At 45.6% G+C, this 12729-nt stretch overlaps 2 protein-coding genes and 1 pseudogene across 2 annotated transcripts; 1 reads left to right on the top strand and 2 right to left on the bottom strand.

The window, feature by feature from the left end:
* Positions 1-6018: 6018 nt before the first annotated feature.
* On the bottom strand, positions 6019-6441 carry LOC147964292 (uncharacterized). Its single transcript, XM_087529910.1, has one exon. It carries the CDS (start codon positions 6439-6441, stop codon positions 6019-6021), a length of 423 nt encoding a protein of 140 aa, XP_087386036.1.
* Positions 6442-6820: 379 nt separating this feature from the next.
* LOC125516608 (disease resistance protein RGA2-like) lies at positions 6821-10896 on the bottom strand (annotated as a pseudogene).
* Positions 10897-11521: 625 nt separating this feature from the next.
* LOC147964291 (uncharacterized) lies at positions 11522-12024 on the top strand. Its single transcript, XM_087526815.1, has 2 exons — positions 11522-11719; positions 11800-12024. The coding sequence occupies exons 1-2, from the start codon at positions 11561-11563 to the stop codon at positions 12022-12024; spliced, it is 384 nt and encodes a 127-aa protein (XP_087382941.1). The 5' UTR covers positions 11522-11560.
* The last annotated feature ends 705 nt before the right edge of the window (positions 12025-12729 follow it).

The raw sequence follows: 12729 nt of genomic DNA, 5'->3' as shown, positions 1-12729 counted from the left end.
AAGAACATGGTCACCTATGCAGCAAAAATTTGCAAAGAATAAAGCACTAGAACAAAAACTAATTGGACCAATGGAGGAGTCACATACCAAGGAACAATCTCCCCAAGCAGTTTTGCGAGAGGTGCTTTGAGCAAGGAGATCGAAAATCACAACAAAAGTGGCTGGAACTCGTGCTTGAGTTGGTTTTTCGGGTTTGTGTGAGACAGAGGAAGAAGATGGGTGCTGGGATAAATGGATGATACGTCTACGTCGTATCTACTTTTCCAAACACTTTTGCCCTTGTTTTGGACTCTAACTTGTATGATTTGAATGGAACTAACCCGGACTGACGCTGTTTTCAGCAGAATTACCATGGTGTTGTTTTATCTGCATGAAACAAATATTCTCGGAATGACCTGAAACTCCACAGAACATATTAGAAAAAACAATAAAAAATCCTCATCAAAGATGAAGACCAGGGGGCCAAACCCTTCTCACAAGGGTGGGGGGTGCCCCCCTAGGGCGTGCCCCCTACCTCGTGGGCCCCCTGTTGCGTCTCCGACTCCAACTCCACCTCCATATATTGAGTTTCGATGAGAAAAAAACCAGGGAGAAGAAATCATCGCGTTTTACGATACGGAGCCGCCGCCAAGCCCTAAAACCTCTCGGGAGGGCTGATCTGGAGTCCGTTCGGGGCTCCGGAGAGGGGGGTTCGTCGCTGTCATCATCATCAACCATCCTCCATCACCAATTTTATGATTCTCACCGCCGTGCGTGAATAATTGCATCGTAGGCTTGCTGGACGGTGATGGGTTGGATGAGATTTATCATGTCATCGAGTTAGTTTTGTTAGGGTTTGATCCCTAGTATCCATTATGTTCTGAGATTGATGTTGCTATGACTTTGCTATGCTTAATGCTTGTCACTAGGGCCTGAGTGCCATGATTTCAGATCTGAACCTATTATGTTTTCATGAATATATGTGAGTTCTTGATCCTATCTTGCAAGTCTATAGTCACCTACTATGTGTTATGATCCGGCAACCACGGAGTGACAATAATCGGGACCACTCCCGGTGATGACCATAGTTTGAGAAGTTCATGTATTCACTATGTGCTAATGCTTTGTTCCGGTTCTCTATTAAAAGGAGGCCTTAATATCCCTTAGTTTCCTATAGGACCCCGCTGCCACGGGAGGGTAGGACAAAAGATGTCATGCAAGTTCTTTTTCATAAGCACGTATGACTATATACGGAATACACGCCTACATTACATTGACGAATTGGAGCTAGTTCTGTGTCACCCTATGTTATGACTGTTACATGATGAACCGCATCCGGCATAATTATCCATCACTGATCCGGTGCCTACGAGTTTTCCATATACTGGTTCTCGCTTATTTACTTTCTCGTTGCTATTGTTACAATCACTACAAAATACCAAAAACATTACTTTTGCTGTCTTTACTTTTGTTGCCGCTACCGTCACTATCATATTACTTTTCTACTAAACACTTTGCTGCAGATACTAAGTTTCCGGGTGTGGTTGAATTGACAACTCAGCTGCTAATACTTGAGAATATTCTTTGGCTCCCCTTGTGTCGAATCAATAAATTTGGGTTGAATACTCTACCCTCGAAAGTTGTTGCGATCCCCTATACTTGTGGGTTATCAGTGGAGGAGGGCCACCGTGGGCCCACGAGGCAGGGGGCGCGCCCTATAGGGGGGGCGCCCACCACCCTCGTGGCCAGGTGGCAGCTCCTCCCGTAGTAATTTTTGCACAGTAAATCCTCAAATATTCCCGAAAAAATCATATTAAATTGGCATGGCATTCTGAGGACTTTTATTTTCGGGATATTTTTATATTGCAGGGACAAGTCAGAAAACAGATAGAAAATACTATTTTTACTTTATTTAATATAAATAACAGAAAGTAAAAGTGGGGTACAGAAGGTTGTGCTTCTAGTTTCATCCATCTCATTCTAATAAAAAAGTATCCACTAACAGGGTTGATCAAGTCTTGTTAACAAACTCATTCCGATAATCATGAAACCGGAGAAATTTCGAATAACACTATGTTACCTCAACGGGGATATGCACATCCCCAATAATAAGTATATCATATTTATTTTTGACAGTAGGAAGAGGAAATTCAAAATCTCCAAATATAATCGACGGAATTTTTCCAATAGAGTTGATACTATGAACTTGAGGTTGTTTCCTCGGAAAGTGTACCGTATGCTCATTACCATTAACATGAAAAGTGACATTGCCTTTGTTGCAATCAATAACAGCCCCTGCAGTATTAAGAAAAGGTCTTCCAAGAATAATAGACATACTATCATCCTCGGGAATATCAAGTATAACAAAGTCCGTTAAAATAGTAACGTTTGCAACCACAACAGGCACATCCTCACAGATACCGACAGGTATAGCAGTTGATTTATCAGCCATTTGCAAAGATATTTTAGTAGGTGTCAACTTATTCAAGTCAAGTCTACGATATAAAGAGAGAGGCATAACACTAACACCGGCTCCAAGATCACATAAAGCAGTTTTAATATAATTTCTTTTAATGGAGCAAGGTATAGTAGGTACTCCGGGGTCTCCAAGTTTCTTTGGTATTCCACCCTTAAAAGTATAATTAGCAAGCATGGTGAAAATCACAGCTTCTGGTATCTTTCTTTTATTAGTAATGATATCTTTCATATATTTAGCATAAGGATTTGTTTTCAGCACATCAGTTAATCGCATACGCAAAAAGATAGGCCTAATCATTTTAGCAAAGCTCTCAATCCTCATCATCCTTTTTCTTGAATGGTTTCGGAGGAAAAGGCATGGGTTTCTGAACCCAAGGTTCCCTTTCTTTACCATGTTTCCTAGCAACAAAGTCTCTTTTATCATAATGTTGATTCTTTGATTGTGGGTTATCAAGATCAACAGCAGGTTCAATTTCTACATCATTATCATTACTAGGTTGAGCATCATCGTGAACATCCTCATTAATATTTTTACTAGGTTCATGTTCATTACCAGATTGTGTTTCAGCATCATACATAGATATATCATTTGGATTATCAGGTGGTTCAGCAATAGGTTCACTAGAAGTTTGCACAGTTCTATCATTTTTTTTCTTCTTCTTCTTTTTAGAAGAACTAGGAACATCAATATTATTTCTTTGAGAATCTTGCTCGATTCTCTTAGGGTGGCCTTCAGGATACAAAGGTTCCTGAGTCATTCTACCAGTTCTAGTAGCCACTCTAACAGCATAATCATTTTTCTTACTATTCATTTCATTTAGCACTTCTTTTTAAGCCTTAAGTACTTGTTCTACTTGAGTGGTAACCATAGAATCATGTTTACTAACAAGTTTAAGTTCACCTTTAATATTAGCCATATAATCACCCAAGCGTCTAATCATATAAGCATTTTCTTTTAATTGTCTACCAAAATAAGCATTGAAGTCGTCTTGCTTAAACATAAAGTTATCAGACTCATCCAAGCACTGACTAGCAATTTTAGTAAAAGGGACTTCAGCTTTATCATATCTATAGAGAGAATTTACCTTTACCACCTGTGTCTGGATATCGGGATCAAGAGGTTCTTCAGTAAATAAATAATTAAGATCATATGTTTCTTCAACAGGCGGTGAATTAAGACCATGTATTTCTTCAATAGGAGGTAAATTCTTAACGTCTTCAGCTTTAATGCGTTTTTCTTCATAGATTTCTTTGCCTCTTGCATATCTTCGGGACTGAGAAATAGAACACCTCTCTTCTTCAGAGTTGGTTTAGGAATAGGCTCAGTAACTGGAGCAGGAGTTGGCTCAGGAGGTGCCCAATTATGTTCATTTGCAACATATTCTTCAAAAGAATTTCAGCTTCATCCGGTGTTCTTTCCCTGAAAAGAGAACCAGCACAACTATCCAGGTAATCTCTCCCCTCGTAGTTGAGGGATAGATCTTGGTTTTTGGATCTCTCAAGTTCTTCCTAGTGTCCAACAGATATAAATCCCAAGTGACTCAAAGAATAGAGCTATGCTCCCTGGCAACGGCGCCAGAAATTAGTCTTCATAACCCATAAGTATAGGGGATCGCAACAGCTTTCGAGGGTAGAGTATTCAACCCAAATTTATTGATTCGACACAAGGGGAGCCAAAGAATATTCTCAAGTATTAGCAGCTGAGTTGTCAATTCAACCACACCTGGAAACTTAGTATCTGCAGCAAAGTGTTTAGTAGCAAAGTAATATGATAGTGGCGGTAGCGGCAACGAAAGTAAAGACAGCAAAAGTAATGTTTTTGGTATTTTGTAGTGATTGTAACAGTAGCAGCGGGAAAGTAAATAAGCGAGAACTAGTATATGGAAAACTCGTAGGCACCGGATCAGTGATGGATAATTATGCCGGATGCGGTTCATCATGTAACAGTCATAACATAGGGTGACACAGAACTAGCTCCAATTCATCAATGTAATGTAGGCATGTGTTCCATATATAGTCATACGTGCTTATGGAAAAGAACTTGCATGACATCTTTTGTCCTACCCTCCAGTGGCAGCGGGGTCCTATTGGAAACTAAGGGATATTAAGGCCACCTTTTAATAGAGAACCGGAACAAAGCATTAGCACATAGTGAATACATGAACTCCTCAAACTATGGTCATCACCGGGAGTGGTCCCGATTATTGTCACTTCGGGGTTGCTGGATCATAACACATAGTAGGTGACTATAGACTTGCAAGATAGGATCAAGAACTCACATATATTCATCAAAACATAATAGGTTCAGATCTGAAATCATGGCACTCGGGCCCTAGTGACAAGCATTAAGCATAGCAAAGTCATAGCAACATCAATATCAGAACATAATGGATACTAGGGATCAAACCCTAACAAAACTAACTCGATTAAATGATAAATCTCATCCAACCCATCACCGTTCAGCAAGCCTACGATGCAATTACTCACGCACGGCGGTGAGCATCATGAAATTGGTGATGGAGGATGGTTGATGATGACGACGGCGACGAATCCCCCTCTCCGGAGCCCCGAACGGACTCTAGATCAGCCCTCCCGAGAGGTTTTAGGGCTTGCCGGCGGCGCCGTATCGTAAAACGTGATGATTTCTTTTCTCTGATTTTTCTCATCGAAACTCAATATATGGAAGTGGAGTTGGAGTCGGAGACGCAATAGGGGGCTCACGAGGTAGGGGGGCGCGCCCTAGGGGGGGCGCCCCCACCCTCGTGAGAAGGGTGTGGGTCCCCTGGTCTTCATCTTTGGCGAGGATTTTTTATTGTTTTTCCTAAGATGTTCCGTGGAGTTTCAGGTCATTCCGAGAATATTTTTTTTTCTGCACATAAAACAACACCATGGTAATTCTGTTGAAAACAGCGTCAGTCCGGGTTAGTTCCATTCAAATCATACAAGTTAGAGTCCAAAACAAGGACAAAAGTGTTTGGAAAAGTAGATACGACGGAGACGTATCAGTCGCCCCACTGGTGTGATGCGCGGACACGCTGTGCGCTGCTTCTCCAACTCTTCTTCCTGAATACGCGCGAACACTGCGGCCCGAGTTATGCTGGTAGGTGCTTGTAATCGCACGCCGAGGCGCAACTTGTCCTTGAGACCGATCAGAAATTGTGAGATGAAGAATTTGGTGCTCAAGGTCGGATCCAGAGCGAGCAGATGGTACATGGTTGTCTCGAACTGATGGCGATAATCCTGAACACTTCCTGTCTGCCTTAACTGAATGAAGTTGTGCATCTGAACCTCGAACTCCTCTGGACCAAATTCCTCTTGCACCACAGCTCTGAATTGTTGCCAATTGACCCCAGGGTGTGTCTGTCGATAGGCCTGGAGCCACATTGCGGCCAGGCCGTCCATGTACAGCGCGACGGTGGTGACCCAGTTGTGTTGTGGCACGCGGTATAGCTCGAAGTAGGTGGTGCAGCGGTCCAGCCAGATGCGCGGGGCGTCGCCGTCGAACCGCGGGAAATCGTGCTTGGGCGGCTTGATGTAGTGGTCGCCGTGGCGGTCAAGCTCCTAGGACGATGGTGACCGCGCGGTGAGCAGCGGCGGACCGTGGTTGACGAGGCGGGCAAACGGAAGCTGTGCTGCATCGTCGGTGTAGAGGGGCAGCGGCAGAGGGCGACTCGGTGGTGGCGGTGGTGGTTGTGGGGGTGGTGGACGGTGTGCGGAGGAGTCCCCGATGGCCGTGACGCCCGATGGAGATGCGGCGCCGGAGACGGTCGCCGCGGGATCCACGGTCGGCGCAGCCTTGCGGGCCTCGTCCACATCGGCTTGCGTGAGGTCGATCTGCTTGGACAGGAGCTTGAGCTCGGCGGAGACTTGGTCGTTGTAGGAGAGCTGCGTCTGGTGGCGTTCGTCCGCGGTCTTCTGGCTCGCGTCCAGCCGGCGAATCACCGTCTCGAGCAGGCTCTGAAGCTTGTCGGTGGTCTCCGTCATCGCGTCCAGGACACGGCGAGTCTGCGCCGAGGGTTTGGATGGCAGCGCCGTCATCTCGCTCCGAATCGATCCGAACCCTGAGAAGGATTTTGGGCGAGTTTGCCGGAGCGGCTCGTACCTGGCTCAATGGATGTTACCGGACGATCAAGAGGATAGGAGAGCGGCAGCGCGGCGTGGATCGAGAAAAAAAACTGACTCTGAATACCAGATTGTAATGCCCTGGATCTCGATCTAGAATTTGGGGAGGAGAAGAGAAGGGAGCAGGTGAGGAGCAAGGCGGGGGAGAGAGTGTTTAATTCATATTCTATTTCCTTCCTGCCCAATCCATCGGTCTGGGTAACTCTGAACTTGCACTTGTTCAGTCCGCTGCGTATGTTGACTAAGGGCATATGCAGGCGCGACAGGAGCGGAGGCCTTGGAGCCATCCCCCTCCTTGTCCGCCATCGTTGAGCGAACTGGAGAGTAGGGCCAGCTCTGGGCAATTGCCAATCTCCAATTCCTGCAGCTGGGGAGGCAAGAGCAGAAGTCCTTCTCCTACTGCTGTTGCTATTTCCTCCTCTTCTCTTGTCTGTTGCTGCTGCTGCTGCTCAATTTGTGCTTGCTCCGCTTTATTATCTGAAGATGATGCAGTTCTTGTCGTCTCCTGTTGCTCCATCACACCAACCATTGTTATCTTCTCACAATAGGATATTTCCAACTTGCTGAGATTCATGAAGTGAGTGAGCAACTGTGTCAACTCCTTCCCGGTAGCACCACACCGCCAAATATGCAGGGTATCAATTGGTAACTGGTACATGACATCACTCAGTGGCAAAAAAATATCCGAACGATATATTTTGAGAATCTTCAGAGATGTTAGCATTTGGAGGTGATCTAATGGCAGAGGAGGGCATTTACTCATCTCCAGCTCTTCAAGATCAGTTAAATTACGCAATGCCAGCACATTCCAGAACTTGCTATCGCTTAGACCACCCTCCTTCCCCTTGACACTCAATGTCGATCTAGACTTCTCACTATAATAACTCAGCTCCTCAAAACACGATCCAGCTCGTGCTATCGTGGCAGAGCATGGATCACGAGTCCAAGGAACAGGGGGCAATATCAACAGCTTTGGGCAGTCTTCAATCTCTAGCTTCCGTAATCTAGGGAACCAAGTCGTGTTTGCCTCTTGCTTTGATTTACAGCCTGGAAACGGCAGCTCCAAGAGTTCAGCGCAAACTTTAACAATGAGCACTTCTAGGTGAGAGAACAAATGACAAGTGCTATTTCCAACGCATTTTCTCAACCTTGGTATCTTAACCAATTTTAGCTTTTTCAAATTTTGAAAGCTCTGGCTTGGGATACCACTCAGATGCTCTTCACCAAGCTCATTAGCAAACCACAACTCCCCTAGAGGTGGAAAATTGCTCCAAGCAACATCAACCAGACAAAGAGATTCCAATATTTTAACTGAGAGGTTCTCACCTAACCATGAAGGGCAAGTAGCACCTCCATGCCCTCCAATGTGTAGATCTACAAGACTGCTATGGGGCTTAAGATTTTCAAGAACATGATCTTCTTGTGCAGGATCCTTATTATGTCGATCAATACCCCATTGTAACATTAGCTTCTGTAAGTTGATTTTGTGCATCAGTTTAGCTTCATTTGCCTCTTTCTGTCGCTCAACATTCTCAATGTCGTGAATTCTCAGTGACTCACCAAACTCTGCCAACCGACCAATCTGCCTAAATTCAAAACCTATATCTTCCTTTTTAACCATAAAGCTTCTTAAGTCTTGAAGTAATTCCAGTTTTCCCACACCAAAAGTTCTAGTTCTATACTGAAGGTCCCTGTCTCGGACAAGAAAATGGCGAACATTTATAAGGTTGCTCATATCTCTTGGAAAATCAAGATGGACACTGTTTTTGTCAACATCTATAACTCTCAGGTGATACAATCTTGGGATGTTTCTGTTCAGTCTTGCAGAAGGTGTTATCCTCAGGTAGCGAAGATGGACAAGTCTCGGAAGGTTGTGTAAAACATCCTCCACAATATACCTATAATATGCCCCAGATAAAAGAATAACACGAAGAGATTTTGCTTCTGCAAACAAAGCACCAAAACTCTTGGCAAAGCATCCTTGGTATTCTCCAAATAACATCAAAGTTTTTAGGTTTTCAACTTTCAATTTTTCACCCAATGAACTTAAATCCCTCTTAAAATCTTCAAAAGCCAATCTATCATTGACATCTCCGTCATCTATAATGATAGACAAGTGGCGTACAGATGGAGGAGATTGTATATATTTCACATTAGAACTACATATGCGAAGACACTCTGATGAGGAAACCTTCACTGCTAACTCATGCAGTAGGTCATGCATAACATAACAAGAACTGCCATCTTCTTTTTCATTTTTCTTGAAAAATCCACAATTAACCAAGTCATTTAAATAGCACAGCCCAACATCTTCAAGTCTTTTCCTCTGATCACATGAATCTAAAATATCCAGCCCTATCCATAATTGAACCAACTCTTTGCTCATAATCTTCAGGAAACAAAGCACCATAGGAAAAACATTGTTGCAGATGGAAAGGGAGATAATCATAACTAAGCTTTAGAGCTGGCATAATGTCATAGTCGCTGGTTTGCAACTCCCATTCTTTGCTTTCAAGAACACTTGTCCAACTGTCCAATGTAAGTTGGTTTCTCAGTAATCTACCTACAGTTTTTGCTGCAAGAGGGAAACCCTTCAGATGCCCCACTATTGCTCTTCCAACATCAAGTAATTCAGGATAGTCTTTCCATGGCTGTTGGTGACCAAATACATATGCTTCAAACAAATGCATAAAATCTTCAGTTCCTAAGCGATTGAGTTCTATTGAATAATCCACTGTTTTTACCATTCTTACTGCCTCTGGGATTCGAGTTGTGACAATAACCATGTTACCTCTTGCCTCTCCTTTTCTGAACGGAGCTAACAGTTTTTTCCACTCATCCTCGTGATATGTCCACACATCATCCAAGACTAGCAAGAACCTCTTATGCTTTAATCTATGTTCGATGAGTTCTTCTTCACTAGCATTCTCTTTTTCATCATTAACTTTGGGGATATTTTTCACAATCTCTTGTGTCAACCTATTTGCATCAAAATTAAGAGAAACACATAACCAAATCATAATATCAAACAAGCTATTCACCTCTTGATATACGTGTAGTGTGAAAGTCGTCTTTCCAATACCCCCTGGGCCAACAATTTGAAGCACAGTAAGTCCATTGGCATAATATTTTCCATGGGTAATGTCATCCACAATGTTCTTTTTCTGGACATTCCTCCCGAATAACTCTGGCTCTATTATTGCTGACGTGGTTTTGGGTCTGTTGCCTTGGGCAGGTTTGAGGTTCCGAAGCTCTAGATCAAGGATTTCCTTCACCTTAGCACATATAGGATCCAGCTGTTGTACAATGTCTGCCATCCTTTTAGACATATCCACACGATCAAACTTCAATTTTGGTGTCTGCTTGTTGCCGCCCGAGGAGAACTTGAATTTGTTGGCAACGGCTCTGGCAGTGTGCCGCGCGTTCAGAGCGAGGCCATGGGTGCAGCCACCGGCATGCTTATCAGCTGCATGGTAGGTGCTGTCGAGCTTGTCCTGGATGCGGAAGTAGTCCAGTTCGTCAAGCACGTCTTCGGCCCCGTCCGCCAGCTGCCGCAACATGTGCAACAGGTCCTGGAGCGCAGGGTTGGTGATCTCCCTGTCATGCGCGTTATAGAGGATCCCCTGTGCGCGCAGCAGCTCCATCTTGAGGGCGGTGATGTTGGGGCCGAGACTGTCGCTGGCCGCCCAATCCTTGAGCAAGTCATCCGTAACGGGAGCCAGCGCCTTGCGCAATGCCCACACTGCCGCACTGATAGCGGTGGCCATCCTCACGCTGTTGGTGAGTGTGTTGAGATGCTGCAAGCTGCACGCATCAATAGGAATGTTCTTGCAGTTAGTCACTACCAAATAGCAAAGGGGGAAAAGAAGCAGCAGCAACACTACTGGTAATGTCGCTGCCTGAGGCCAGAGGAACAGAATGGTTCACTTACACAAGGCGTTGGGCCTTCAGATCTTGCGGAAGAATGCCAGAGAGGTGCGGCTGGACAGAATCAGAGAGGATGGAATACCAGCCTTCAGCCCCCGCTTCTACAAGCTGCAAAACCCATCTGCATCTGGAGGCAGAGCAACCAAGTTCAGTACACTACACATCTCCGTGAAGGGGAATACATTATACATCTAGATTATAGTCACAGTGTACGTACCTGCTGCTCCTGCACAAAGATGATTGGCGTCGGGAGCCGCTGCGCCGGCATAGGTGGGGGGAGCAAACTACAGGAGGAGAGCAGCGGCGGTGACGAACGGAATCAGGGGAGCTGAGCAGGCTGGCCAATGGAGTGAAGTTGGCTGTGTCTGGAAGATAAGTGCATCGCTGCATCGAGCGACAGATGCACGCAGCGCATCTACGGTGGGCAGAGCGTCGCGATGCGGGGCGAGCTGCCTTGCTACTTGGCATATATAGAGAAACGGGAGAGCGGCATGGTTCGTATTCATGTATTTAGATGGACCAACCTGACAGATCAGTCTGACAAGCTGCTGCTCGTATGACTGTACATCACAGGGAGGAGGACGGAATACTACCGTTGCATGAGACACTGTATAACGTATAGGCCTCTTTTGGTTCATAGGATAGGATTATCATAGGAATAGTAATCTTATAGGAAATGAGATGACATGTATCTCAAATCCTATGAGTAGGAATAAGAAACAAGATGTCATTTGGTTGACACCAAAGGAATTTTTCCATTGAGTCTAGGATTTTTTTTATTTTCCTATGAAATGTGGAGGATAGGAATCAATCCTACGTAGGAATAGGAATCCATTCCTATGAACCAAAGTGCTCTAAAGGAAAAAATCCTATAAGAATCCTATCCTCTAGAATTCCTATGAAATTCCTCTAAACCAAAGGAGGCCAAACATTTCTTGGCTTCGATGTATTTAAAGACCATGCAACTGCTGGACAGGAACCAGCGAGCGCACGGCCTAAGTCAAGCACGCACAAACATCTCTCACTCCCATCCACCCCCCGCCACTGTGCCAAGATGTCGAGCAGTTCATCGTCGGCGCGGCGTCTCCGGGCACCTCCCCCGCCGCTGCCATTGATCATGTGCCCAAGGTGCACCGGGACGAGGACCAGGTGGTTCATGTCCGGGACGGATCGTAACCCGGGCATCCGGTTCTACAAGTGCCCGAACCAGGCAGTAAGTATCACATAACGCACATGCAGTAGGATATTACTCCACTGTTTTTGTTCCCTGATCAGTTTTGTAACCACGCGCAGGACGGAGGCCCCTGCGATTTTTGGCTATGGGAGGACCAATACGCATTCTACATCACCGGGGTTGGCATTAACCTACTCATCGAGGCCACCGGAGGAGGGAGCAACGTCATGTTCGGAATGGGCCGTGCCATGGACGACATACGCAACGTGGTGATGAACACCATGATGATCTGCTTGCTAATGCTCTTCGTGGTGCTTGCCAAGTCAGCCGGCGGGCAGTACTGAGCAGTGTGGCGTACCAGATGCCATGACGGAGCGCGACCTGATTAAGATTTTTAATTTCTTCTCCCTGACAGCATGGGTTATGTAGTTTACTAGGTTTGATTGAGGCCATAGTACGGTGCAGTCCAAACATTTGTAATCTCGCACGGCAAATAAATTCATATGTAGCTAATGATCACCTGTGCGGCGTGCACCACACGCATCAGCCAAGACGTGCAGAGACAAAAATTCCAACGCTCCCACCGGCAAAAAGCGAACCCACGGGTGCGTAGGGGGGGCAAGTGCTATACACGGTAGAACCCAACCCCCAACCCCCAACCACGTTATGCCGTAGAGAGTTAAGACGCTGTACCCACACGCCACGCACCCCTCGCACGCGCACAGACACAGCAGATCGAAAGCAGTATCCATTAGCAAAACAGAGAAACGAGGGTCTCGCCGGCGGATTCAGGCGACGGAGCAGCCGGGGGTTCGCCGCGCAGCGAGGTAAGTTCTGAACCACATCTCCGAGGTCATCGGCACAGCAATCAAACTATAGCTGAAACATCTCCCCCCGTGCCTTCTCCCCTGCAGGTTTTCGCACAGATCGATGGAAGAAGGAGAACAGCAAGTCAGACGGCAGATCCAGAACCCGCCCACAATGGAAAGAGATGGAGAAGAAATAGAAGCAGCAGCTCCGTCGGGATCGACAAGCAGGTCCACTAAACA

Source organism: Triticum urartu, chromosome 6A (genome assembly GCF_056163025.1).
Source record: "Triticum urartu cultivar PI428250 chromosome 6A, HENAU_Tu73, whole genome shotgun sequence".
NCBI classification, from domain to species: domain Eukaryota; kingdom Viridiplantae; phylum Streptophyta; class Magnoliopsida; order Poales; family Poaceae; genus Triticum; species Triticum urartu.
Note: the sequence above shows the minus strand (reverse complement) of the source record. Positions and strands in the feature narration are given on the sequence as shown.